Raw genomic sequence first — 25989 nt, 5'->3', positions numbered from 1 at the left:
TATTAAGTTCATTAGCAACACAATTGAACACTCATCACAGAACAACAATTTTTTCTAAGCTCACACCTTTAACCCACAAGGATTCAGTCATCCTATTAATAGCACCATTGTTGTGATGGGATTTGTGTGAGCATAACTCTAGACAGAAGGACTTACATTTTAACATTGACAGATTGGTTAAATTATGTGGAATCAAAGTTTGACTAAAACTACATACCTGAGTGAGCTGACGTATGGCAAAGCCTCTATTAAGGACTCACACAGACTCTGGCAGACAAGAGTTTCTCTGTCCCAGTAGAGGCAGATATTGACCTTTGTTGTCATCCTCTTCATGACTTCCACAGCTCTTTCAAAACAGCTGTTTTTTACCCTCCACTGGAAGGTGCAGCTGATTTTCAATGAGGCTAAGTAAGCTGACAAAGTCCATCTGTTCTTCACTGAGAAGGAAAATCTTCCACAGCTGCTGTGGCAAAGGGTCACACCTGTAGTTTAAGGAATAACCTCATGATCAAACAAATCCGCAGTAGAATATCATTCTCATTATACTGTATTTTGCAGCCTGAGCAGTAATATGACACTAAAAACACACTCTCACTCATACCATTGGATATTTTGAAGGCATCCAAACAGTTGTCTCATTCCTCGCTCTGATATCGTGACATCATCAAGGTTCAACCATATTTTCCGTCCCTTCGACTGATTGACCACATAGGCCACAGCACAGCAGAGGTAAGGAATCAAGACTCTCTCCACAGAGGTCAAGACGGTAGTCCAGTTTGTCTAGAAGGTAGATGCATGCCTCTGGACTCTGGGACTCATACAAGCACTGACATAAGAACAACGTGTCGACATCAAGCCCACCGTCTTCAGTGTCAACCACATCTGGGACAAATGTGGTTATGAGCTCCTTGAAGAACCAGTCAGATGTACTGTTGAGCTCCTCAACTGGAACCAGACACTTCATCCAACTTGGGCTCTTCTTGTTTCAACAGTCGACACATGAAAGGGATCAAATGTTTCATGTGTTTCTTGTCCTCAGTGAGGCTCTGCTGAAAAACATTCCTGATTTTATCAGGATTCTTTAAGAGCCACATGGCTGCAAAAACTCCTGCAGTGTGTAATGGAGGAATACGTGTCTAGTTTCTGTTTCAGTTCGGCTGACTTTGATAAAAAGTGGTTTCAGGAAGGAAAGGACAACAGCTGTCTTTACAGGGCACTTCATTCAGGTTCACAGTTTTTCCCTGAGTTGCATTGAAAGCTATTTCAGCCAAAAACAATATTTCCTCTCTCTTGGTTTTTGATGAAGGTGTTTAGATCTTCTGTTTTGTTGCTGTTTACCTGAAGGCAGTAACGAACAATGTCAATGTAGATTTCTGTTATAGTGCATGGCTGTGGAGAGTGTTCTGATGAAGAGCAGGCAGCCACCATCAGAGCATACATTGGTACATGGCAAAGAGTCCAGCAAACTCCAATCTGCTCAAAACCTTCTGTGCATCGCAGAGTGTTGCAGATAAGTAGGACTTTATGGTCTGCTCCTAAATCCTTTCACCTCCACTCTGAGACAGTCCCCAGAGAAGAAGTCTTTCTCGTCATCTGGTCTGCATGTTATGATGATCTTTGCATCAGGTAGTAGTTCTTTCTCTACAAGGTCCTCCACCACTGATGGAGACAGACTGTGATGCCATCAAAAATGATGGTAACATTGTCAGAGTTACTCTTTATATCCTGTAAAACCTCATCCATGCCTACATCTGGTTCACTGAACTTATTAAAAAGAAATTCCTTCAGGGTCATAGCGGGTGGTGGTTTGGGACATTTTCCTCATGTCAAAGTAGAACATGTAATCTAACTCCTTCTTGTCCTTTTCTGCCCACAGTCTCAACATTTCACGAACGACTGCCGTCTTTCCAATTCCAGGCTTCCCGACCAAGAGGATGTCTTCCTGTGTTTTCAGAAGGTCAGTGGGGGAAATTTCTGGTTTGTCCTCAGGGATGTATGTCCTCAGTTTCTTAGGTCGACTCATCTTACTTTTCTTTCTCTTCCATTTCTTGATTTTAGATGGAGATGGGCTTTTCTGTGTATCCAATACAAGTGAGGTGTATGACAGATCAGGCCTCCTTTTGTCTTCAAACAGTTTTTTACTTGGATTCCAAAACTCTTTAGATAATTTCTGTGCTTTCAACTTCAACTTTTTCTGATATCTGTGGCACGGTCTTGGTCCTAAAATAAAATAACAGTAAGAAAATAAACGTAATATGACAAAACCACAGTTTTCTCCTGAACTCTTGTTAAATTTCAAATATTTATACACAGACACAATAAAATGCATTATGTAGAATTGCTAAATTTAGTAATAAGAAATGTGACACATTTGAAGCAGAATTTTCTTCACAATACCTTGCAGGTAGTCCACATCCATTTGCGTTTCTTCCTTGAAAGAAAAGCAGCTGATCCAGTGGTGCAGGTCAAACTTCTGGGTTCCAGTGGAAGTTCCAGTGTTTTTCTCAGGAGAGGAGGCGGCCTCTCTAAAGTCCTCTTCCTCGTCACGTCAATAATTCTGAGTAACTCGTAGCAGGCTGCTTCCCCCTTTTTTATGACCTTGTCCAGGATTTTTCTGGTTCTATCGAAGTCATCACGCTCTGTCTGTATTTTGCTGACCTCCTCATCACTGAGAACTCCTTTCTGATACAAGTTCTCCAGAATCACAGAGAGATTCTGTAATTCTCCCACAAGGCGCCCTCTGGCTCTACTGACATAATTTAAGGCAGACTGTGATGTACAAGCCATGTTTCCAGACTCCTGTGAGTTCTGCACACAGACCAAACGCCAATGACCTGCAGAACAAGACACCAGATTAACAAATGTTCAATAACTACTCTGCCTGTGATGTATCAGATGTTACTCAGGAACTTAGATGAAGCAATATTTGCAGTTCAACATCAACTCTAATGGTGTATCTCAGTTAAAAGTAGGCGAGTACTGATGTGTTATTTTTTAAGCCAGTTTTGATCAAGATTTTGAGTAATCAATCAAACTGATAATCTATATTAGGAAACAATACACATTGGCAGTAAAAATGAAAACCTTTTTCAAATTTGGAATAACACAAATTTCAAGGCAAACCTTCACTGAAACGTCTTTGTCTAATTATGTTCTACATACGTCTGATTAATGGGCCAGGCCAATAACCAGTCCATAACTAATTCAATGATAGATATCCATGTCCTACTGAAGAATATGCTACCAAAATGGGAAGGTAGGGATCCAAACACTAATCCTGTCTGTAAACACAGGTAAAACACCTGGTTAAATCTGTGGCTTCTGAGGAAGTTTAAAAGTTGTAAACCCACCAGGATTGTCACTTTGAGGCTGAGTGCTGAAACACACTATTCACCACACCAAAGACTCTAACAGCTCCAAGTAAAGTTAATACTGAACATCTCTGAACTGTTAAGTCTCACATAGTAATGCTCTACAGGTCTGACCAATAAACTGTAGTTTGCTGTGGACGTGTTAATATGCATTTGATAATGTGTACATTTTGTTCACATCAATGAATCATGTTCAAATCATGTTTACTTTTCTTATTATTCATCTGCAGTGTTTAATTCATTTGTGAATATTGTGAAACAGAAAATTGGCATGTTATTGTGTGGAATGTGTTCTATACATAGATTCATGGTTTTATTTCAAACTAAAATGTTTGAAGACATCAAAACAAGTTTACCACATTTGTAAGAACACCATCACACACAGCTCCGTGCAGACTGCTCAGTAAATCAGAGAGAAACACTTACACATCAGCCTCAAAGTCTCCTCTGATGACAAACTATCAGCTGCTCAGCACCTTTAGAATGAGATTTTCCTTATAAGACAAAACAAGAAAAATATCACAGTAAAAAACTGTAAGACAATAATAATAATAATGTCGGAATAGCTTTGATCTATGATTGGTTAATGTCACACACCATCACACCTGCTCCTCTCTGCACTGGGACCAGGAGGCCACATGAGCCGAGTGAGATTCTCTTCATTTTCTGTGGGATGAAAATAAACCGCCTCACAAAGAATTGTTGGATAGCAAGTGACATGAGACTGAGGCCACCTGTAAAATATATAAAGGGTCACGATTCCAAAAAAACATTAAATTTCATGCTAATCTAGTTATTTGCTGAAACACAGACAAATAAAGCTGTTGACAGAAAGTTTGTCTGAGCTCACCTGAAGGTACCTGCAGGGTTTATGACTCTAAAACAGCATTTTGGATCCAGCCATGGTTCAGTATGAAACTTTCACAACTGTGATGTGGAAATTTGAAACCTCCAGTCTGCACACACTGAGAATAGATTTCACAGTAAAGTAGAATAGATCCTCTGTCCAGCAGTGAAACTTTTGAAATGAAAAATATTTACATATTTAACAAATGTAATGTTTCATTTCCACAAGAGGAGGCGATGGATCTTCAAGAACTTCTAACAAGGCAGCTTAACACTTTTGTGGAAAAACATCAAATCCAAATGATGACAGAATCCTAACATTTTTATGTGACTTTAAGCATTTTGGGAGGTGACTTTTAGGCTTTCCGAGCAGTAGTGACAAGTCTGTAGGCTTCTATTTCGTCCCCGTCGAGTTTCAGGGGAAGTGTGAGATTGAGATCTAGTCAAGGCTGAAAAGCGTTTTCACCTTCTCTGAAAATTTTAAAACACACACATGATTTATATTGTGATTAAGTTCTTATTGTCCCTAAAAGACACGACAACTGAAAATCAACCAACATACAAGAGAGTTCCTTTAAGCTACAAGCAAATACAGTCTCTGGGACCAACCAAACTAAAGATGATTTTAAGCAGAATTAGAGCATGTATGAACTCTTTTTACAGACTTTTTATGCAATCATAAGTAAGGACAGAAAAAAATAATCTAGTTTTGTTTGTATGCATCAGTTTATTTCTCTTGAGGGAAAGAAAGCAAAACATGTTAAACAGAAAAAAACAAGATAACTACTACTGGACCATTAGCTTCACTTGTTAGCTTTAGCTGTAGGTAACAAAGTTGCGTACACCGGTCTCATAAAAAAAAAACATGTAAAAGAGGAAAATTAAAGTCAATTCCCAATGGATTATTGGCTTATAAATTATATTCATTTGTTAGTTAAAACCTGTTGAAAGCAGTTGGCTAGAAAGGAAAATATGTCAAAAAGAACTGTATCATAAAAATCTTTATGATACTGTCTATGCTCCAAACAGATACTCTTGCTAGCACCGTTACAAAGTTAGCTAACTTAATGCTAATAAAAACAGCTTGAAAAAAGTCAAGACGCCGAAGTTACTCACACACTGCTGGTTTTGTCTTCGATGGGCGAAAACAAACAGTTCGGTAAAGTTGGAGAGACATTCACAGATCCAGACTTCTGGCATCAATAACTCATTAGATATACGTTGTCAAAACATAAACGAAGCCTCTTTCCCATTGTTGTAAGGTAGAGGTTGTGCTACAAGGCCAGTTTTATCAAAAGTCGCAACATTGGTGTCTATGCTCAGCCGGCCTTTCAGTAACTTTACTCTTCTACACTACAGTGTCATTAACATTACTGCCTGCCGTTGGCTCTTGTTTATCATGCTACAACACTTAGTTTTATATATATAATGGATAGAGGAAACAGACGAGGAAAATTGGAATGAAGCTTGTTCAAAGGCACAGAAACAAACAATAAATACAAGATTTAAACTATTGCAGTATAAATGGCTAATGAGAGTGTACATCACTCCTGCCATGCTCCACCATATGTCAGCATAAATCCCAGACACAGGACATGAGACCTGCTTAAAATATTGTATTTGTCTATCTGGCACTGTATTTAGTTACATTTACTTCTAGTGACTTGTATTTTACATGTTCCATTTTGATATTATGATTATAATTACTGCCTTACCTAATTTATAATTCTTCATTTCTACATTGATTCATTATTTGCTTAACCGTTATTTATTTACTGATTTTTTAAAAAATTTATTGAATTTGCTTTTGTTACGGCTGTGCCTCTGTCCGCCTCCCCCTGTCTGGTAATTTGTATTTTTGTGTGCTGGGCTGCTGTCGCCCCGCCTCCTTGTCCGTCCCACCACACCTGCAACATCTGGAGCTGAGGTTGGATTGGAGCAGGGGAGGGACGACCGCTTCAATCGAGGGTCCAGCAGCTGTTAAAAGGCCTGTTGATGCCAGGCGTGAACTAACCGTGACACCCGTTGGTTTCAACGCGAGAAAATGAAGCCCGGATTTTGCTACTTCCTGGTCGCCGTTTTGGATTTTTTGGAGCCAGTGACGTAAAAAGCGTCATCAAACAGGCTGGACCGGAGAGCAACTAGGGGCAGGATTGGCTGAGGACTCTCTTATCCCGCCCACATTTTACCGCAGAGGCTTCTGTGCTGTCTATCAAGTATAGCCACGCCCCTGGCTCCGCCAACTTTAACGATTTATTTAAAATTCAGTATTGATTTATTTTAAGATCGGCCACCTGATCTCTCATTTTGACCATGAAAACTAACGGGGAAAAAATCCTGAGCTGTAGAAAATCATTCTATCAAATTTTATTTTTTCCAAAAATGAATTGGGGTCTATGGAGAAAAAGCTTTTTGGAGCCAACCCTCGCGGACGGCGTGATATTGCAAGTTTTTGACTCTTCCGGGTTGGCTTCAATTCTGGAGCCAGATGCTACGTCCACTATATATACAGTCTATGGTTGATGCCAGCATTCGGTGGCAGTTCCTCAGGAAGGGATCTGTCCGTGTTGACTCTGTGAACTCGTCTGTGAGGCTGGAAGCTAGTCAGAAGTGTGAAGTTAAACCATATCTGAAACCTTTGATAGCTTTAGTTAGGGGTGCTTTTGCCTTTGTATTTCTATTTGGAGCTTTTATTTGTGTCTGATGTATTTTTATTTTTCCCACAGTCTCGTGGAGTCTACTTCCAGAGAAGGCCACTTTGGTTCGATTTGTTTCTTTAATTTCAGCAGCACCCATTTACTTTCAGATCCCTCACTTTGTCTGTTGAAACCTACCCTTATCAAGAATAAAACAGACTCGACTCTGGAAATTCATTGCTTTCATTTGCATTTGTTAAAATTCGGTTACACTAGACAGTGGGGTTGTAACAGCTTTGTTTTATTATTATTTTCTTTTGTTTTGCTAAGAAATCATTGAATGATACAAAGAGTTAGAATGGTGCAGTGTGTGGGTGTTTGCACATATGTGTTCTTTTGTGAAAAGAAAAAGGGGGGAAATCCAAATTTCCCTTTTCAAACCACTTTTGGGGGGGGTTTTTGGCGCCTTTTTAGTTTTTTTTTTTTTTTTTTAAAAATCAAAACTACAAAAATCAAAATTTCACTTTGTGTTCCATTCAGAACAAAACACCAAACATTACTTGCAGCTCATTTACGCTACTGTGTTTCAAAACAATCATGAAAAATGAGAAAAATGCCCCCATACCATTCTGTGATGCCTTTGGCTATATCCAGCTGTGAAAGATCTAACATCACCTGTGGGCATGAGCAAAATTCAGTCAATTATCCAGACGGAGCAGCAAACTGCAAAAGTGTAACAAAGAAAGTGGTAGGAACTTTGATTCAGTAAATTATGTATAAAATAAAAACATTTACAACACTAAACCAGAAAGAGTCAAAGTTGTAAAATTAGAAGTTGTATATTTCTCTCATCAATGACTGTCTAACAGTATAAAGCACTTCAGCTGCACCAGCCTTTGAAATCTTGATTCAGGAATAAAAACATATGTTGGTACCACAAGGAGCATTACCTACCATGCCAATGTCCTTTCTCTCCGAGTGTGAAACATCCTGTTATTTTTCACTGCACATCCAACTTCCTAGTATGTGCTTCCTGAAGTGACACATCAAACTCAAACCTGCAATAAAAGAGGGTTGGCAGATAGAGAAAAGAAAGTAACAGACAGTCTCAACCTCTGAGCTTCAAATATACACAAACTATGAACTATGAATGTGTCAATTTTTATTTTCTTTTTTTGACAAAAATGTGCGACGAATCCAGTAAACATACTTGTCATTGAAGACAGGATTGACCGTCCTCTCTTGACATGCGTCTTCTTGCGGTGTCTCCAGGTTTGGTCAGGCAGCAAATACAGGCGGACGTAAGAGTCTGTGCCGTTCTCACTGCAGGGGAATAAGTTCCTGTAGGAAATAGATACTCATTTCCTAGTCCCATCAATTTCGCGCCTGCTACATATTTAGGTTACACGAGTCGGTATCATACATAATGTACACATGCCTGTGCTCACTGCAAGGTCATTTTTTTATTAAAGATTTCATCCGTCTGTAATTATACACGACTGAGCAGCCTTGGCAGAGTACTACACTCTCTGAGTGCTTTTCTTGTACTTGTATGGCATTGCTTGTATTACTTCTTCCATGTCTGATTTCTATTAACAAGTAAATTTCATGATGAGTGATCAGTAAGTGTATCTTGTCTTATCTTAAATTGCAGTAGCAAATACACAGGCAAGTAGCTTAAAATACTAGTCAGTATGTTTTTTTAGTGACGTACCTGCAAGAGTTACAATGACGATGAGTTTGTTCCTCAGGGTAGCATACCGCACAGTCAGGTTTATCTCTCCAAATGAACCCTGATGTTTTCTAATGGCCCTGTCGAGGGGAAAATAAGTTTGAAATGTCACTTCTACTGCTTGATAAAACCCATTTCGCTAAGTCAAGACATCTGAAGAAAGTCAGCAATAAAGGCCTGAAAAAGACGTGTACAGATACAGAAAAGGTCAGGGACTCACTCTGGATAGCAGGCTCCGTCTGAGAGGTCGAAACGTGATGAAGCGATGGAGTTCTCTGACAGCAGGCTGTGAGAGTCGAATCGACGCATGTTTTGTGGGGAAGAAGGTGACTTCCAGGTTTCACCAGCCAGGTAGGAGCCATGGGGGTGAGCTAAATATTCTTCACTTGAGCCATTCTGTGAATAGCCAATCGGGTCGGAGGAGAGGCAGCGGGTATGTTGTTGGAGGAAACTTCTGGAGTCGAGGATACACCAGTGGAGAGACTGGCGTCACCTCCTTGGTTGCTCTGTAGCGTTTGCTGTTTGGGTTGTGGAGGAGGATCCAGAATAATCTTGGGTGGCGGCTGGTCCTCAGTGAGAATCTGGTGTGGTTTTGAGACATGACTAATCTCAGTGACTCGATAGACATCAGTGTGACAGACCTCACTTTCTAATGATTGAGGTGTTTTGTTGAATAACATGAGCTACAGTATATTAGCTGGGAATAGCAGGCAAAAAGAGATGATTAGCTAAGAACACTAAGCAAATAGGGAAGGAAATGTGTATGAGGTTGCAAACTTGTGTGCTAACCCTGAGAGTGGCCTTCAGTTTGATATGGCTGTTTGCCCCAGAGCGCTCCAGGGGGAAACGCTGGTCTAGAGTCATGTTGGAGGTGTTGAGCAGGCGACTGAGAGCAAGTTCAGAACACCGAGTGCAGTCTTCTTCTCAGGCTCTTTGACCTGAACCACACGAACAAAGAAAACATGAAGAACAGTGAATCAATTAACCCCTTGAGGAACGGACATGTGGTAGCTGGTACATAAACTATAAAGATGGTGATTGGATTTGAATTGTATTGAGGTCCGACCACTGTCAATTGAGGCAACTGATAGATCCCCAGCAAAACAGAAAGAAGTGGGAACACGCTAAAAGAACTCAGCATTATATTTTTGTGGTGTTGGCAGTGGTTATTAAAGAAAGGGAGACTATCACACAGCAAGCGTTTTCATACTGTGTTTCAACAACCACTCTTATGGAAAGAGAAATCTTTTATGTAGTGCATACAATACTAAAATGACAAACCTGAACTGTGAGCTGCTGTGTTTTGACGCTATGCACAAAGAAGGTGAATCCCTCCTCAAACACTGGGTCTTTAGATGCATACACAACCTGTTGAAAAAGAAGTTTAGAACTGCAATGGAATGGTTTCATCGGCATAAAAAGCAACACAGTTACGGTGCTGTGTGACTGCAGCACCGCAGAGTTTACATTTAGAATTTGTACATTTTCCAGGCTGTGCAGTAAATATAATACACCAAAAAAGTATAAACAGTTAAAGGGAAAATGGTGTGTCAGTGTGTTGAAGAAAGAGTAATACCTTGCTTTTCTGAACATCCTTATCAATGGAAAATTCCACAAAGGAGTTGGGATTGGCAGTTCTCCTTGTGAGCTGCAAACAAAACAAATCAGGTGAGTACATGTTCAGCTCTGTCTACTCTAATCTATTACCACTGTTTCACTGAGCTACAAAATTCAAACCACTGGCAAATGAGGGGAATAATATTAATCATCTTGTCAGAATTCTATGTAATCTTGGGTCCTGAAATTATTTCAGGGTAGATTCTCAGGGCTTGAGTAGAAGGCAACTGGACATCTTTCTGGTTTGTTTATTTGTTTCTCATCCAGCAGCCTTCCTCACTTTTAACTGACTGGTGGTGAGTCTCCAGGTAGTCTGGCAACCATCAATTGGTGGTGAGAATATATACCTCATGTCACTCCCCTGTTCATCTCCCTTCACTGGCTTCCAGTTGCAGCCAGAATCAAATTCAAAACTCTCCTCCTGGCTTACAAAATATTTACAAGAACGGCCCCAGCCTACCTGGATTCCCTGATCCAGGTCTACTCCCCTTCACGCCCACTTTGCTATGCATGTGAGAGACGCCTGGTGCTTCCAGCCCAGCACGGCTCGAAATCTCTAGCCAAACTCTTATCCTCTGTTGTTCCCAAATGGTGGAACAAACTACCAAACTCTGTGCGTTCTGCTGAGTCCCTTTCTACTTTTAAAAGACAATTGTTCAGAGAACACCTAGGCACTTAATCTGACTCCACCTTAGGGGTAGAATAAGTCAGGTGGTCCAAAACCCAGCACTTATTTATCGCTGACAATGTTGAAAAAACAAAAAACAAAAACACCAAAAAAAGGGGGGGTGGGGGTGGTTAGCAATTCTTCCGCAACTTGATGGCAACACCTTTGACCAATCGCACTTGAAGCACTTTTGCACTTACTACAGGTTTTTCCTTATGTCTGAATTCTTGCTTGTGTTGTACGTTGCTTTGGACAAAAGCGTCTGCTAAATGAAATTGTAGAATTGTAGAATATACCTGGGATGAATCCCCCACCCGTCAGTTAGAACTGAGGAAGCATCTTGGATGAGAAATGAGACAACTTTAAGAATCAAATGGGTGACAAATCAAATACCCTGCCCCGCTGCAAAAACTGCTCAGGAACAGCTTGAGGGGAGACCAAGGCATTGACCCTGTGCCTTCAAACTGATGCCATATCCTAATCTGGTCAAGTGTTCGCAGAATGCAATAAAATAAGCCTCAAATCCTGGTGCCAGCACAACTCCACAACTCATGTGACAGAGGAACATCTATAGTATTAATCAGATTTTAAACATCCAGGAGTAGTAATAGTAGATCAATGATATACAGTAACTGCACTTGAAAAATTATTCTGGTGTGGTCTCCATTTGGCACAATGCTATCATCAAAACACTGTGTGAATGAAGTAAACAAACGTATGGAGGGCGTTTGTCTACAAGCAGACTGCAGACACATCACAACACCTGGGACGCATAAAACTGCTTTTTAAAAACAAGAATCAGGGGAATGGAATGCAACTCAAGGCTGACCTTCATTTTAACATTCCAAGATAATGAACCTTAAACAGACCTTCACACTTTTGTTTAATGTATTTTCACACTATGACCAGCAGAGGGCGATCAGAGGACACGGTTTTTGTAGACAGTTCAAGTTAGGACACCTTGGATTGAGATTTTTTTCATGTGGCAAATTGGAAAACCTCCTAAATAATTTTCACACATAGCTTGCAACTGGCAAATTGTAAAACTGAGTGTATTTACAACTGTTCCAAAGAAACTAAAAGCGACCTGTGAATTTAGACATCGCTATGTTTGCTTAACAAATGTGTCCAGATTTAATGATTGTCGAATAAATGGTTCAAATTCCCACAACTAAATCCACTCTAAAAGCACATTTACTTATTAAACACATACTATTTTTATGTTGTGAAAGTCAAACTGAACATGCCTCAGGTTAAGGAGGAAATCTAGCACCATGAACACCAGCTGGTAACAACACACCCACAGAAAATGACAGGCATGCACCAGACAAACGGGAAATACAAGCTACAGGCAGGGACGAACACACCTGGAGCACTAACAGAAAGTATCTGATATAACTGAGGCTTTTGTCAGACATTAAGATACAAAAACAATATCAATTGTAAGGGTTTATAATAAGAAGAAAGCCACCAGAATGTCTCACTTAATACTGAAAGAGAAACACCATCCTCATCGGATAGAAGCTATAAATCTAGAGGACGGAGCTGCTGTATCTTTCACATGTACTGCCTTTTTAGGAGCAATGATGTTTCAGTACTGCAAAGTGTGTTAGATTTAGTAGAACAAGTTTATGTGATAATGCGTCTAAAAATATGAGGATAATGAAACTGGACTAAGTTTGAGTTATGATATTATTCTGGGACCTAATTAATGATTGATAATACAGCTCATATATAAAATACTGAACTAAAGACAGAGAAAGAAGGTTAAAAAAGATATTCAGAGCAGAGGAATAATGGAGGAAAAATCATTTCAGTGAGGAAGAGAGTTTTTTTCATGAGATGAAGCTTCTTTCTTGGGGACAGAAATTAGCTTCGAATTCCTGCTGATCACCTGTTTGTGGTAATTTGGTTATCACAAAGTCAATTTTGATAGTGCAAAAGCAAATTCAGTTGTACACTCATAGTTTATCATTTATTTACATGATGATCATCTATTCGTTATCAACCATATGCATGTCTGCTTATTTTCAGAGGAATAAAACGTTTATTTATTTTCAGTTTAAAGCTAACCACAGTTTTAAGTAATGTGACATGTGTCTGTGCCACATAAGTAGAGTCAATAAACAAACACACAGCCTTTTATGAGGGTAAAATAAGCCAATGGGGAAAAAATTGTTTTGTGTTGACTGTCTTTCTAAAAAGAAGCGGTCTCGTTTGTAATTCTCTTTGAGAGAGATGATGGACAAATTCTCTCTTCCTCAGTACTGCAACAGATTAAAGTTGCCCAATCACCAGTGTGTTGCTTATCTTACAAGGTCATACAAGTTATAGCAGTTTGTTCAAAACAAAAGAAGGGCCCTTCAGCAACAACAAAAACAAGATAACGCAAGACCTGCTGTGAGGTCCTCATTCTTTGACATAAAATGCTGCTGTAATAGTCAATGCTTCTTTTAAATCAGCAGTCAAGCAAATTGCAACAAACCTTCAGACACATGATACATACTTAAAGGCCCATGAGGAGCTAGGGCCCTATATAAAATCCTAAGAGCACAGCCTTATGTAAGAACACTGAAAACTTAAAAAGCTCTCGTCTTACCCGTGCTTCCTTTGAATGCTTCCCATGTTTGTGATGCTCTGTGATCTCACTGTGGTCTTTCTGGAGACGAGTAAGAAAACAGTTCAGCACATTGGCATCATCTTCTCACAACAGGAACATGAACCCTATGAAGCCACTTACCGGTATGTTTGAGGCATTTTCCAGATACACTGCAAGCATAGCACAAGCAAGCCCATCTGTAGACTGGAAGAGAGTGATGGGATGCTTTATACAGCTGACTTCAACCGCTAGGAGCTGAGCTATACACAGCTGCAACTTACAGTTAGGGGTGAAAGCAGAGACGCTAAAAGTAACTAAAATATTAAATGAAAGTGTTCTGATCCCAATAAGTGTGACTGACGCAACACTACAAGACTAACGCACCTCCTTTAGCAGGCTGGAGTCAGCCTGAAGGGAAAGCCACTGGAGCTTGAGACGAACTTCCCCATACTGAACCCCCTCCAGAGGAAACCACTACAAGAGAAGGAGAGATGCATTCATTTACAGGACATTTATTATGAGCAGCTCCATTAAAAGTAATGCATTTCTATCAGCTTGACATGAGTGAAATAAACACTCAAAATGCTGCCATGAGCAGGTAGAGGTGGGTGGAGACGAGACAGGGACTTCATAGATCTGTATGTTCTATTGGACAGCTGCGCCAAAGCCATTTTAAAGAAGGAAGTGAGTATTTTCATGGAAAAGTCTGAAAAATATGTAACTTTGAGGTGCTTAGATGAGTTTTTAGGGGTTAAATCAATGATCAGAGAGTGATATGAAGAAGCAATAGCAATGAATCATCCTACACTGAACTGCAATGCTGGACCATCACTCTTTCTAACAGCATAGAAATCTGTGTTATGCAAACTGAAAGAAGTGCAGGGTATTTGAGTGGACAAACTTGATCCATTTTTTAAAATCATCTATATCTTGGTGTAATAGGAGAGGCTGTGATTTAAAAGACTTGAGACTGTTTAAAATAATACTTGTTTGAAAAGAAAAAAGTGACCACAAGACTTCAAGCCTCACCCAAGGGATTGATACAGTTAAAGAAATGTTTGTAGCATAAAGGATGACTTTTTTCTAAGGTCTAGAGGACTGAGCTTTTCCAAAAAAAAATAATTGAAATTTGAAGAGAATGCTACTTTGCTGTCATTTTTTTTCCGGTAACAAAATACATCTCCCCCGTTTTATATGTATTTTATAAAAATGTTAAAATTCCTTAAATAAAGGTTTAAAAGAAGCTCACCTGATCCATTTGTTTCTCCTTCTTCACCTCGCCGAAGTCAAGGTTATATCTAAAGCAGAAAGTAAATTCAAATGCAATGCAAAAATGACATTGTCGAGCCTGTCAAGGATTCGATTCAGATTCAGAGCTTGTTATTTGCAGCACTTAAAATACATGTTCAGACAATAACTGTATTGTTATATATATATTTGGTAATAAAATTGCATTTTTCCTTTGATTTTATTACAGTATGCCATTGTGGCCTATGAATGCAAAGGAAGTGGCAAGTATGCTACATAAATAAGTGATAAAATCTCTAATTTTTAAGTAGAACTAAGATGACTTGTAAAAACTTTGTGAAGACATTACAAGTGACTCAGAAAGTATAAACTACATGTGTTTTTGCTGTCATTAGATGGTGTCTTACGTTCCAAGCAAGTCATCTTTATCTGTGTCTTCGTCATACAGCTCCACCTCCAGCTCTTGACCCGGGGCCTCGTGCACAACAAACTGCATACAGACAAGGAAAAAGTGGATGTAATTAAATGATGAGACAGTAAAGCTCGAACCACCGAGACAAAGGCTTTAAGCAGACGATATATACTAAATAAGATACAGATAGGTGATTAAATAAATGAAAAACCAACATAAAGTGTCTCAGTAAGGTGTTGGGCCGCAAGTGCTCCTGCCCCTCATGCCCCAACAAGAAACGCTCTTTCAAAAGTGACTTAATTTTTTGCCATTTTGATACAAAATCAGGATCAGCTGGTACTTCTTAGCATTTATATGCATGCTTTTCTGTAATTTGTCATCTGTCTATATTGGACAATTAATGTTATATATGAAAGAGCAGTGACAAAGGAACTAAACAGAAACTGGTGGAATGTGTCAACCTCTGCCTTCAAACAATCAGTTGGTCACAGAGATCCAAGTATCTACGACAAAAAAAGTCTTTAGCTTTGCCTTGTGGGATGGAATTTTAGCTGAAAAAACAAAATCTTGTTCTGGCTTAGTCATCATGCATGTTTTAGTTTATTGAGGGAGAACTGAAAGAATACTAAATACCCATAAATGAATGAATGAAATGGTAATATCATTACTGAAATCAAAGTGTGTACAACTGCAGTGTGTTTGTGTTACTTTACCTCATACACTTCATTCCATTTTGGGTGCAAATCCTCTTTGACGGTTTTGCTTTTGACTTGTCGGTTGCCGACTCTGAGTGTGGCGTAGGGGTCTGATTTGCCTTTCACTAAGCCCATCATGTATGTATCCTTCGCCAACAGGTCTCTGGCCTCCAGCAAATGGACTCTCACCACTCCCTGAGGACCACAGGAGTCAGAGGATTCACAATTTAACAATACAGTCTAACAAAGCACACCTAACAGCATAAAACTAACATTAAAGTTTTATATTTTTTGCTGGTAGGGTGTTTGTTTTTTCATCTGAAAATGTGCAATGCATTTTAGTAAGGCAACCAGCAACAGGTGGAAAGAAAAGGAAAAACCTGGAAATTGGAAAAGTTACAGTGTATCTTACATACACGAGGAAGTGGGAACCTCATCTGGTCCACTTTGACCTGATCTATGAGGGGAATACACATGCGGTTGGGCAGCACCATGAGAGAGGCGATGATGTTCATTATCGTGTCCTCAGACAGTGAACTGGAAAGAGACAGATGAGATGAGATGAGACTAAACACCAGAAGGCTGGAGTGACCATAAAGAATGATAATAAGGGTAATTGTGTAGAAGATAACCTAAAGGCAGGACTGTCCAAAAGGTTGGTTGCACCTGTCCAGTTGATCTGTAGCGTCTGAAGAAACAGAAAATAAAATAAACCAACAAGTCTAATCACACAGTTTTCACAATAAAATACTGAACACATCTGTGAGCACTCACAGGGCGGCGAATGAAGAAAAAGGTGACCCCTCCCACCAGCGGTGCTTCACCAATAAGAGGCTCTAAAATGACTCTTAGCATCCCCTGGAGCTGGAAGATTCACAGCAGTGTTAACAGTAGGATTCAGCTGAAAAATGCTTGAAAGGTGATGGAGACAAAGGGAAGTTGCTCACTTTAAGTCCCTTCACACCAGCTGTGATCGGCGACTTCACCTCAGCATCGATGTCCACATCACCGTCATAACTGCAAAGTAAACAGTGCTCAAGTTCAAGTTCATTTTATTGTCTCCCATGGGAGAAATTAGTCTTGGATGAAGGCAAAAAACAGCTGCACTGCAACACACAAGACAAAATACACACTGACATACATACATACATAAAGTCCCTGACAAAAGTCTTGTCGCTTCTCTTAAGTTGTAGGAACAACAAATATCAACTGGACTTTTAGTTGATCAATTGAAATCAGAAATTACTCATATGAATGACAAAGCCCTCTAGATTATGTTTATTATGCCAAAATAAAGTTCTGTATCATTCATTGAGTTTTATCATTTAATTAGGACAGAAAGGTCAGATTTTGCTTGGACAAAAGTCTTCTTGCATACAAAAATTATGTTGAAATTATACATACACTTTATTCTGAATACACATATGCTATCAAAACATCAGAACATTCAGTCATGGTGTCTTGCAAAAAAAATTAATATTGTGTATGACTTCCAGAGCTTGGAGGACTGCATCCATATATCTCATCAATGACTCAAATAACTTATTGATAAAGTCATTTTAAATGGCAAAGAAAACTGTCTTGCAGGGCTCCCAGAGTGCATCAAGATTCTTCGGTTTCATCTTCCAAGCCTTCTCCTTCATTTTACCCCAGACATGCTCAATAATGTTCATGCCTGGTGACTGAGCTGGCCAATCGTGGAGCTCCTGGACCATCTTTGCTTTCAGGAACTTTGATGTGGAGGCTGAAGTATGAGAAGGAACACCATTCTGCTGCAGAATTTGCCCTCTCTTATAGTTTGCGATGTAATGGGCAGCAAGAATTTCTTGATACTTCAGGCTGTTGATGTTTCCATCCACTCTGCAGAGCTCTCGTACACCCCATACCGGATGTAACCCCAAACCATGATTTTTCTTTCACCAAACTTGACTGTTTTCTTGGTGAATCTTGGGTCAGTGCGGCTTCTGCAGGATTTGCGTTGATTGGGATGCAGTTCAATGCATGATTCATCAGAAAAATCAACCTTCTGCCACTTTTCATTGTCTATCCTTCCTGCAAGCTGTGGACCTTGACAAATGCAACACGATTTTTGTTGTCTTCTGTTTAATGCTGGTTTCTATGCACTATTTTGACTATGGAGAACACCGTGTGGGAGAATTTGACAAACTGTTCTTGTAGATACAGGGATTTCTGGCAACCAGTTCATGTGTAACTCTGCTGCAGTTGAAAAAGGGCTGGCCCTGGACTGTCGAAGCAACAAATGCTCTTCTCTAACAGGTGTCTGCCTGACCTGGGCTCGTCATAAACGTCACCAGTTTCTTCAGATCTTTTTCTTATCATCTCTACTTGACTTTTGGATACATTAAAGCTGTCTGCTTCCTCAGCAGCAGACTTGGTCTTCAGGGTCTTGATGATCAGCACTTTGGTCTGTGGTTGGATCTTTGGCATGCTTTTGGGGTCAGGGTGGGATTCATATGAAGGTCTTGTGTCTTGGGTTTCTTTTTATACAAACCTGGGAATGTGTCAGTTACAGTATTTGTCACAGGTGAACTTCTAATCTGTGATTGGTTGAATCATTTAAAGACATGGCAAGACTTTTGTCCTAGCAAAAACAGATGTCATGGGCTTTGCCAAGACGTGAACATCAGGACACTTTATAACGGGTTCAATTTGCACCCAGTTATTAATGTAAAAGCCCTTGACATTAAAATGAACCATTTTTTGTGAGAACTGATTGATTAGAAATAAAGTTATATGCCATTTAAGGTTACTATATCCTTATGCGACAAGACTTTTGTCAGGGACTGTACATACATACATACGTATCCAACATTTAATTACTCTACCGTATATGGTTCAAAAGTTTGGGGTCACTTAGAAATGTCCTTGATTTTGAAAGAAAAGCATTTTTTTTTCAGTGAAGTTGACGTTAATCAGAAATACAGTGTAGACATTGTTAATGTGGTAAATGACTATTCTAGCTGGAAACAACTGGTTTTTAATGGGATATCTACATAGGGGTTCAGAGAAACATTTCCAGCAACCATCACTCCTGTGTCTAATGCTATACTGTGCTAGCTAATGGTGTTGAAAGGCTAACTGATGCTTAGAAAATGCTTGAGCAATTATGTTAGCACATGAATAAAAGTGTGACTTTTCATGGAAAACATGAAACTGCCTGGTGAGCCCAAACTTTTGAACGGTAGTTTACATACCCAACATTTAACAACCTCCTTTTGGTAGCTACACCTAACTGCACATTAATGAGCTTGACTGATTGAGGGATAAGAGAGTTTATAAAATGGTTGACCCTGCACAGTGGTACGCTGTATCTCCTGCCTGAATTCAACAGTTCATACTCTGTCAACAGGACATGTGATGAGTCAGACAGAATGCTGTTTGCATGCCTGATGGTGGCCTGTATAAACATGTTTTATGGCAAGAGTGGAGCATGGGGACCCATGATCTTACTTGCTATTTTCACCAGGTTATCAATCTACATTTTGACTGTAAGAGCCCCAAACCAGCAGGTGACTCTGTACCTAAGTATGGATGCAATGGATGCACAGCAAAAAAATCAACAAGATTTCTCTACAGATACCAAAAAGCCTAAGTCGTCTGATAAAGTGGAGGCGCTGATGGATTCTGGTACAAACATTTGCCATCCGCTGGGCTGGTTAGATGAAAATGACTGAGTTGTTGCTTAAGGTTTAAAGTGAACTCTGAACAAAGACTGACACATTTAGCACCTACTGAGAAAATATATAAAGAAGCAAAGAAAAGCCAAAAATGTCTTTCACCAACCAAATATTTAAGTCCAGAACCACCTCCCTCTGATCCACTTCATGGGTGTAGGCTTTCATTCCAGTGATCCTGAGAGGCTGAAATTAGGGAGATAATGAGAGGAACTTCCTCAATCTTCCTCAGTCTAAAGATTGTAAAATCACATGAATGCACTTGGTTTGACAAAACACTGTGTGGCCACTGTTTAACTGAACACTAAGAAGAAGTGGTGGATAAATGCCAACTCACAATGTGGCCAAAGTGGACCTTGGTAAAAGTGAACGTCTTGAGTGCAGCGTTGGACTGCCTGACGGCCGCCTGGATGTTTACTTTGAGTAACTTCTCCATGTACATCCCAAAGAAAGGCCACGCCTGCTCCAACACCTGAACACATGACAAAACAGAGCATATAAAAACACCTTGATTCAACACCTTGCTCAAATAGCTAATGTAACTTTAGCTGTACAGTTCAGTTGGGTGAATACTAAGACTATGTCGCATCAAACCCCGTTGTATATTTGAATTTAGGTTTCATATGTTATTTTATAAAAGAAGGGACCACAACCACACATTTTCTCCCTGCTTTCCAAAATCATTATTGGAAATGCAGTGTCTTGGTCCTCAGACTTTGATCAGGTAAAATGGAGGACCCAGACAGATATATCCAACACTTTGAATGTAGCAAGTACATGAAATTTATATGTTACCTCTGATGCATTCAGAGGTATCTATTCTGTGTTCTTTTGCTTTTTAATTGAGCATACATTCTGCATGCAGCTGGTAAACAATGGCTGAGGTTTTTTTTTGCAGATGCAATATCTTTAAGCATGATGTTCAAAAAAAAGAAAAAAAAAAGGAAAGGGGAAGACTTCCACAGTGTGTTACTTTAAATCAAGGTAAAGAATGCACACAATAAAATGATGCCCAGGATACAGTGGTTATTTGTATTCAGCATACATTTTGACCGGTTAAACAGAGTTTTACTATGTTACCAGTGTAGTGACGATAGTAAAATATAAATAAATGAAATAAACAGAAACAAACATTCCAACTTCTGTAGCTATGAATTAGGGGTTTTTCCACAATGTGCATCTCAGATGAATTCAGACCTGATCAGTTTTATGTACTCTATCCAGTTTTCCCAAATTCTTTCAAATCTGTCCACCCCCAGTCTCAAAGAAAAAGTTAGCCTTTCCATCACATATATATAATGTACTACCTCAACCCAATCCTCAACCTTAGGCAGCTCATTCGTCATCCATTTTATGGTAATTGCTTCTTTGCTTGCAAATCAGCATTATTCTATAAATATGTTTGTCCCCAAATCTTGTCTGTTCTGTGTTTTAAGGACTATTGCACAATGTTTTCATCATGACCCCGTGACCCTAATGAGGATTAAGTGATGTATAGACAATGGATGGATATTTGACAGGGAGATCTACCATGAGTCTAATTTTATTATTGTCATTTTGGATGAATTGGTTGAAATTCTATAACCTTTATGTTACAAATTGATGTCATTTCTGTTTATCGTAGATGAGTAAAAGTCCAGTTTAAAGGGAAGGATGTTGCTTCTAACCTGCTAAATGCATACAGGCTCGTAGTTCCTGACAGACTTTATCTGAGGAAGTGTTGGCTATATCTGTCTGGCATATTGTTTTACCTGATGAAGGTCGAATGATCCAAACACTGCGTTTCCCAGTTTCCTTAAGTAAAAGGACAGTGTGTGGGAGAGCTCTCATCTCCAACAAATGGACATTTCCTCCTACACACCTCTATACAAAAGACTGTAGGTGTGCAGAAACCTTTACAGTCAAGATACGTTGTTTTGTGTCGTAATGAAATAATGCAGTTGACAATATATGTAGTCTGCATGTTTTCTGCCAGTTTATCTCTTTGACCCTGACAGTGGCTTTGTCCAAGTGTTCAACGTTTTAAGTGCAGACACTGCTCCAGACCACAAAGTAGTGATTACAGACGGAAAAAAGCAGCGACATCGAAGCCAGAGTGGCATGTTTTAAATGTAGTTATTTAATCAGGAATGGTTAGGTTAGGTTGTGTTCTGAACCTTAAATTGTAGCTAAAAATAAAAAAAACACCAGCTGTCTTTAGCAGACTGACACCAACCTAGCCTTGATAAAACATCAACTCATAAAACCACAAAAGCAGGACAGGGTACGATAAGTTTATGGTTTTACTATACCTTGTTAACCCAGTGCACTTTCTCAACATTAGTGAAATGGACCTTTGGAGAGAAGAAGCAGTGACATTAGAAGTTGGTCCGTAACCACAACAACTTTGATTGATATTATCACACAACAACACAGTGACATGCATGATGGCGGCGATGGAAGACGTTGTGGTCTCATTATTTCTTCGTCATCCTTCATGCAAATTTTCAAATGTCACGAGTCAAAGTAAAATGAAATCAGTCAAATGGAAAAATCAAGTGCCTTTAAGATGGGTGGATCCAACTCAGAAAATATTACACAGATGTTTCACATTCCAGAAATTCCAGGAACAGTATTCCTGAGTTATAAACAAGCACAGCAGCGCAAAGGCTTACCAAAGCTTCTTTGTGGCATCACAACTGTGGACTGTAAAACAGGAAATGTTCATTCTAATGCACAGCATCTGATAGGTCCACATCTTATCCACATAAACTGAAGAATCATTAGAGACCTCTGCCAGACGCTAACCAGGGAAAACTTCCCTGACATTCAAATGATATTTTTCAACACCTATGAATATAGTAAAATAAAAACACAAACAACGATGAGTTTGAGGGCTTGTTGAGTAGAGTTTTGAGATACTTGCATTTTACTTGAGTATTTCCACTTTGTTACTTTATACTTTCACTTGCATTTTACACTTTACTTTCTACTCCTGTACATTTATGTGGCAGCTTTAGTTAGTTTCATCATAAAGATCCCACACAACTAACCACAACTACCTTTAAAAAATAGAGAAAGGCGTGTGTAGTCGGTCACATTTCAGATGTCTATGAATTAACAGCTCTCCCAAATGATGACTTTTCCCTAAAGACCTAAATTTAAAATGGGTTTATGTATCAGAACAGCTGTTTCTTCTTGTCTCTCTGATTAATTATTTGATAAGCCCTCAGATTTATTTGTTATACTTGTATATAAAACTGGATATGAAGTAGTTCTCCAACAGTAACATGCTGCTGACACACTGATGCTTCACTATTAATAATCTAATGATATTATATATACTAATATATCTGTCAGAGGACCAAACCTGCACTTTAACACTTTAACTACATCTGGTTGCTAATACTTACCTACTTGAAGTTATGCAGGATCTCCCATTTCACTTGAAATGTAGTTTTTTTTTTAACTTGGCTGTATTAGTACTTTTACTGAAGGAAGGATCTGAATACTTCTTCCACTGCTTATAGAACATATTTACATTGGGTGGATATCATCAGTCAGATCTGCTAATCTGTTTATCACATGATAGATCTGGAATCTTGCATGTGTTCAAACCTGCATTTTAGTTTTTAAAACCATAAAGTATGTCACACACACACACAAAGACAGAAGGCCGCAAGGTACAAACTACCCCACCTGTAAAAATGTGATCTGATTTCACATCTATTGTACAGATCACATTCCTCTGATGTTGGGAGAAGCTCTCTCTTATTGTCTCTGCCTGTGTGGGTCTCATGAGTCACTTTTGGAGTGGGTGTGGTGTAAGCAAATGTGAAGAGGTGAGCAAAATAACAGGACATTTGGCTGGAGGTTCAGCCTCAGTCTGGCTTGTCATGCAAATACAGCTGTCATGGCAACAGAGTGGCATGATGTCCTACAGTTCAAGGTTTTTCTAAGCATTACTGCATAACCTACAGCTTCAGTTCAACCAATAAAGATATCAATAAGTACATTGAAGGTTGGCGCTCTCTGTAATGCCTGAATGCTGCTGAATCAATGCTGCTGAAGTGCTCTGAAGCAAGGCAGAAACTCTCAGTGATCTACAGTATCTACAGCTCCCTGATAATAAATGCCAGCAGAATACACACCCATGATGCCATCTGTAATCCACTCTTCAGCTCTGTGTTGATCACGTGCGTTTCGTTGTCCACAAATTCAATGGCACCTCCGATCCGTGCGTCCTTCCACTGACGGTTTTTCTTCCACCAGGTGACCATGAGCATGCATAGCAGCACCCAGCTGATACTGAGGCCCAGGTAGCCGGTCAGGTACACCGGGTAGAAGAGGAACACGGCCCGCCCGAAGTACATGAGGAACTCCATTAAGACGCGGTTGACAGCGGAGGGGCTCAGCTGCTCCGAGTTGCCCCCGTGATCCGCCGCCTGCGCCGGGCTGCCTGGATACATCTGCCCGGCCATGGACTCTTTACACCCGCTAAGGACCCCGGTTCTAAAAGGTCCAGAAGAGCTGCTTCCTCTCAGTGCCTGAACAGATTTAGGTGTGGCTTATTTCGGCTGTCTCTGGCTCGGCTTTCTGTCAGGAAACAGGGCAGCCAAACTCGCCCTCGGTGAAGTGGTAGAACCGGGATAGTCCCAAAACTTCCGTGTTTGTAACGTCTGAGAGGCAGGTACAGACACACCTGTACCCATGGGTGGGGAATGTGTTCAGAAAAAAATAAAAATAAAATAAAAGTTAAAAAACAAAAACAATCACGTCTGTTTGTGCTTGTGCTGCAGCTACCTGGGAAAACTTTTATTAAAGATGTCGTTTTTTTATTTTTTTATATATTGAATAATGTAATGAATACATAAATATTCCTATGAAATAAATAAATGTGGCAGGAGGAAAAAATTACATATGCAAACATGTATTTATTATGACATTCATTTCTATATTTTCTTAGTAGAGGGCTTCTGTGAACTTCGTTTAGGGGTTAAAATTGAGATAAAATAGTCCGAGGAGCAATAACTGTACCAATAAATTATGTTACAGAGATGGGATGTATGGACTACCATCTATACCACAGTATAGAAAAATAAATAAATATTTCTATGAAATAAATAACTGAAGAAATGAAAGTTTCGTGACATATATATTTTTTAATAAAAATCAATTTATCTAATTTGTTACATGAGTTTATATATATATATATATATATATATATATATATATATATATATATATATATATATATATATATATATATATATATATATATATATATATATTAGCCTACATGTATTTATATTTTTTATTTGGTTGAATATTTATTTTACAGGTTTGTTAATTTATTTTTATTTATGTCTTTATTTGAATGTAATAAAATACAGTGGACTTCTGTGAATTTCTTCAAATAATAAAAAGATAAAATAATAATAATAAATAAGAAAATATCCCCATGACATAAATAAATACAGAAATAAATAAATCCCTAAATAAATGAGAGTTGTCCTTTAAAAATAAAAAAACACATTTAAAATTTTTCATTTTTATTGCCTATGTTATTTATTTAGGATTCATTTCAAATTATTTATTTATTTAGGTAAATTCTGATCAAATGTAGTGAGTTTCTGTGAGTTTCTATTAAGGTTTAAATAAATGAGGAAATATGAAATAAATAAATGTGGCTAAGAAATAAATAGTAAGATAAATGACATGAAAAGTAATTATTTCATAAGATCATTTAATTTATTTAATACTGTTGGTTCTTTTAGGGAGTGGAGCTGAGATAATACAGAGGAACTGTTTGTACACTGGTGCAGTTTGTCCTGCAGATGGGGTCAGAGAGTCCAGCAGAGAATCTCATTTTAATAAAGCTGTGTGATAAGAAGTCTGTGATTTCCCTTTGACTCATGTGATTGATGAGTCTGGAAACTTAGTAATAATAATAAGAAATTTAATTTATAATGCACTTTACATTTGAAAACAAATCTCAAAGTGCTACCAATAAAAACATCAACAATAGAAATACATCGTATTAAGAAAACACTTTTAAAAACATGGTATTACCATTGGTAATAATAAGATTTTGTTGTTTACAGTAGATGTGAATATTTAATGGTAGTACAGCCCCAAATTAACTGACAAGAGTGAACCAAATGTGGTTGCAAAATGTCTTCAATATATGAAGGGATAAAATGCATTAAAACTTTTCTCTCTTTTTTTTTTTACTGGATGTTTTGCAGTTTAAATAAGAGTATCATTTGAGGGTGACCTCTCTTTTCTTTTGTCTCTGTAATACTGTTTAACATGAGAGTAAACTATGCATGTGCAACTTTTCTATGGCTTAAGATTTGTAGTATCTGAAAATTCTGCCCAATAAAAGGCAGTTATTTTCTGGTTCAGCTGCAATTTTACATTACAAGTTAGAATTTTTTGGAGACAGCAAGATGCTTCAAAACAGACTCCTTCAATTTCTGTATACTTTGA

The 25989-nt window shown here is 38.8% G+C and overlaps 1 protein-coding gene and 1 long non-coding RNA gene across 2 annotated transcripts; both read right to left on the bottom strand.

Moving 5' to 3' along the window:
* Positions 1-1808: 1808 nt before the first annotated feature.
* LOC127537090 (uncharacterized) lies at positions 1809-4391 on the bottom strand. The gene is made up of 5 exons (XR_007946572.1): positions 4222-4391; positions 3969-4105; positions 3798-3865; positions 2398-2834; positions 1809-2220 (listed from the first exon to the last, which is right to left on the bottom strand). It is a non-coding gene; the product is annotated as an uncharacterized LOC127537090 (long non-coding RNA).
* A 1636-nt stretch (positions 4392-6027) lies between these two features.
* Positions 6028-24122, bottom strand: LOC127537239 (extended synaptotagmin-3-like). The gene is given in 22 exon segments (XM_051959371.1): positions 6028-6173; positions 8568-8665; positions 8806-9001; positions 9004-9166; positions 9375-9484; positions 9487-9523; positions 9867-9953; positions 10162-10233; positions 13469-13528; positions 13610-13672; positions 13853-13942; positions 14718-14766; positions 15124-15206; positions 15842-16018; positions 16240-16360; positions 16456-16511; positions 16598-16687; positions 16771-16840; positions 19628-19704; positions 19856-19990; positions 21810-21851; positions 23649-24122. Coding segments are annotated over 22 exon segments (2352 nt in total). The 5' UTR covers positions 23979-24122.
* Positions 24123-25989: the final 1867 nt, after the last annotated feature.

Source organism: Acanthochromis polyacanthus, chromosome 14 (genome assembly GCF_021347895.1).
Source record: "Acanthochromis polyacanthus isolate Apoly-LR-REF ecotype Palm Island chromosome 14, KAUST_Apoly_ChrSc, whole genome shotgun sequence".
Taxonomy (NCBI): Eukaryota; Metazoa; Chordata; class Actinopteri; family Pomacentridae; genus Acanthochromis; species Acanthochromis polyacanthus.
The sequence above is the reverse complement of the archived record's forward strand: the minus strand, read 5'-3'. Positions and strand labels throughout refer to the sequence as shown.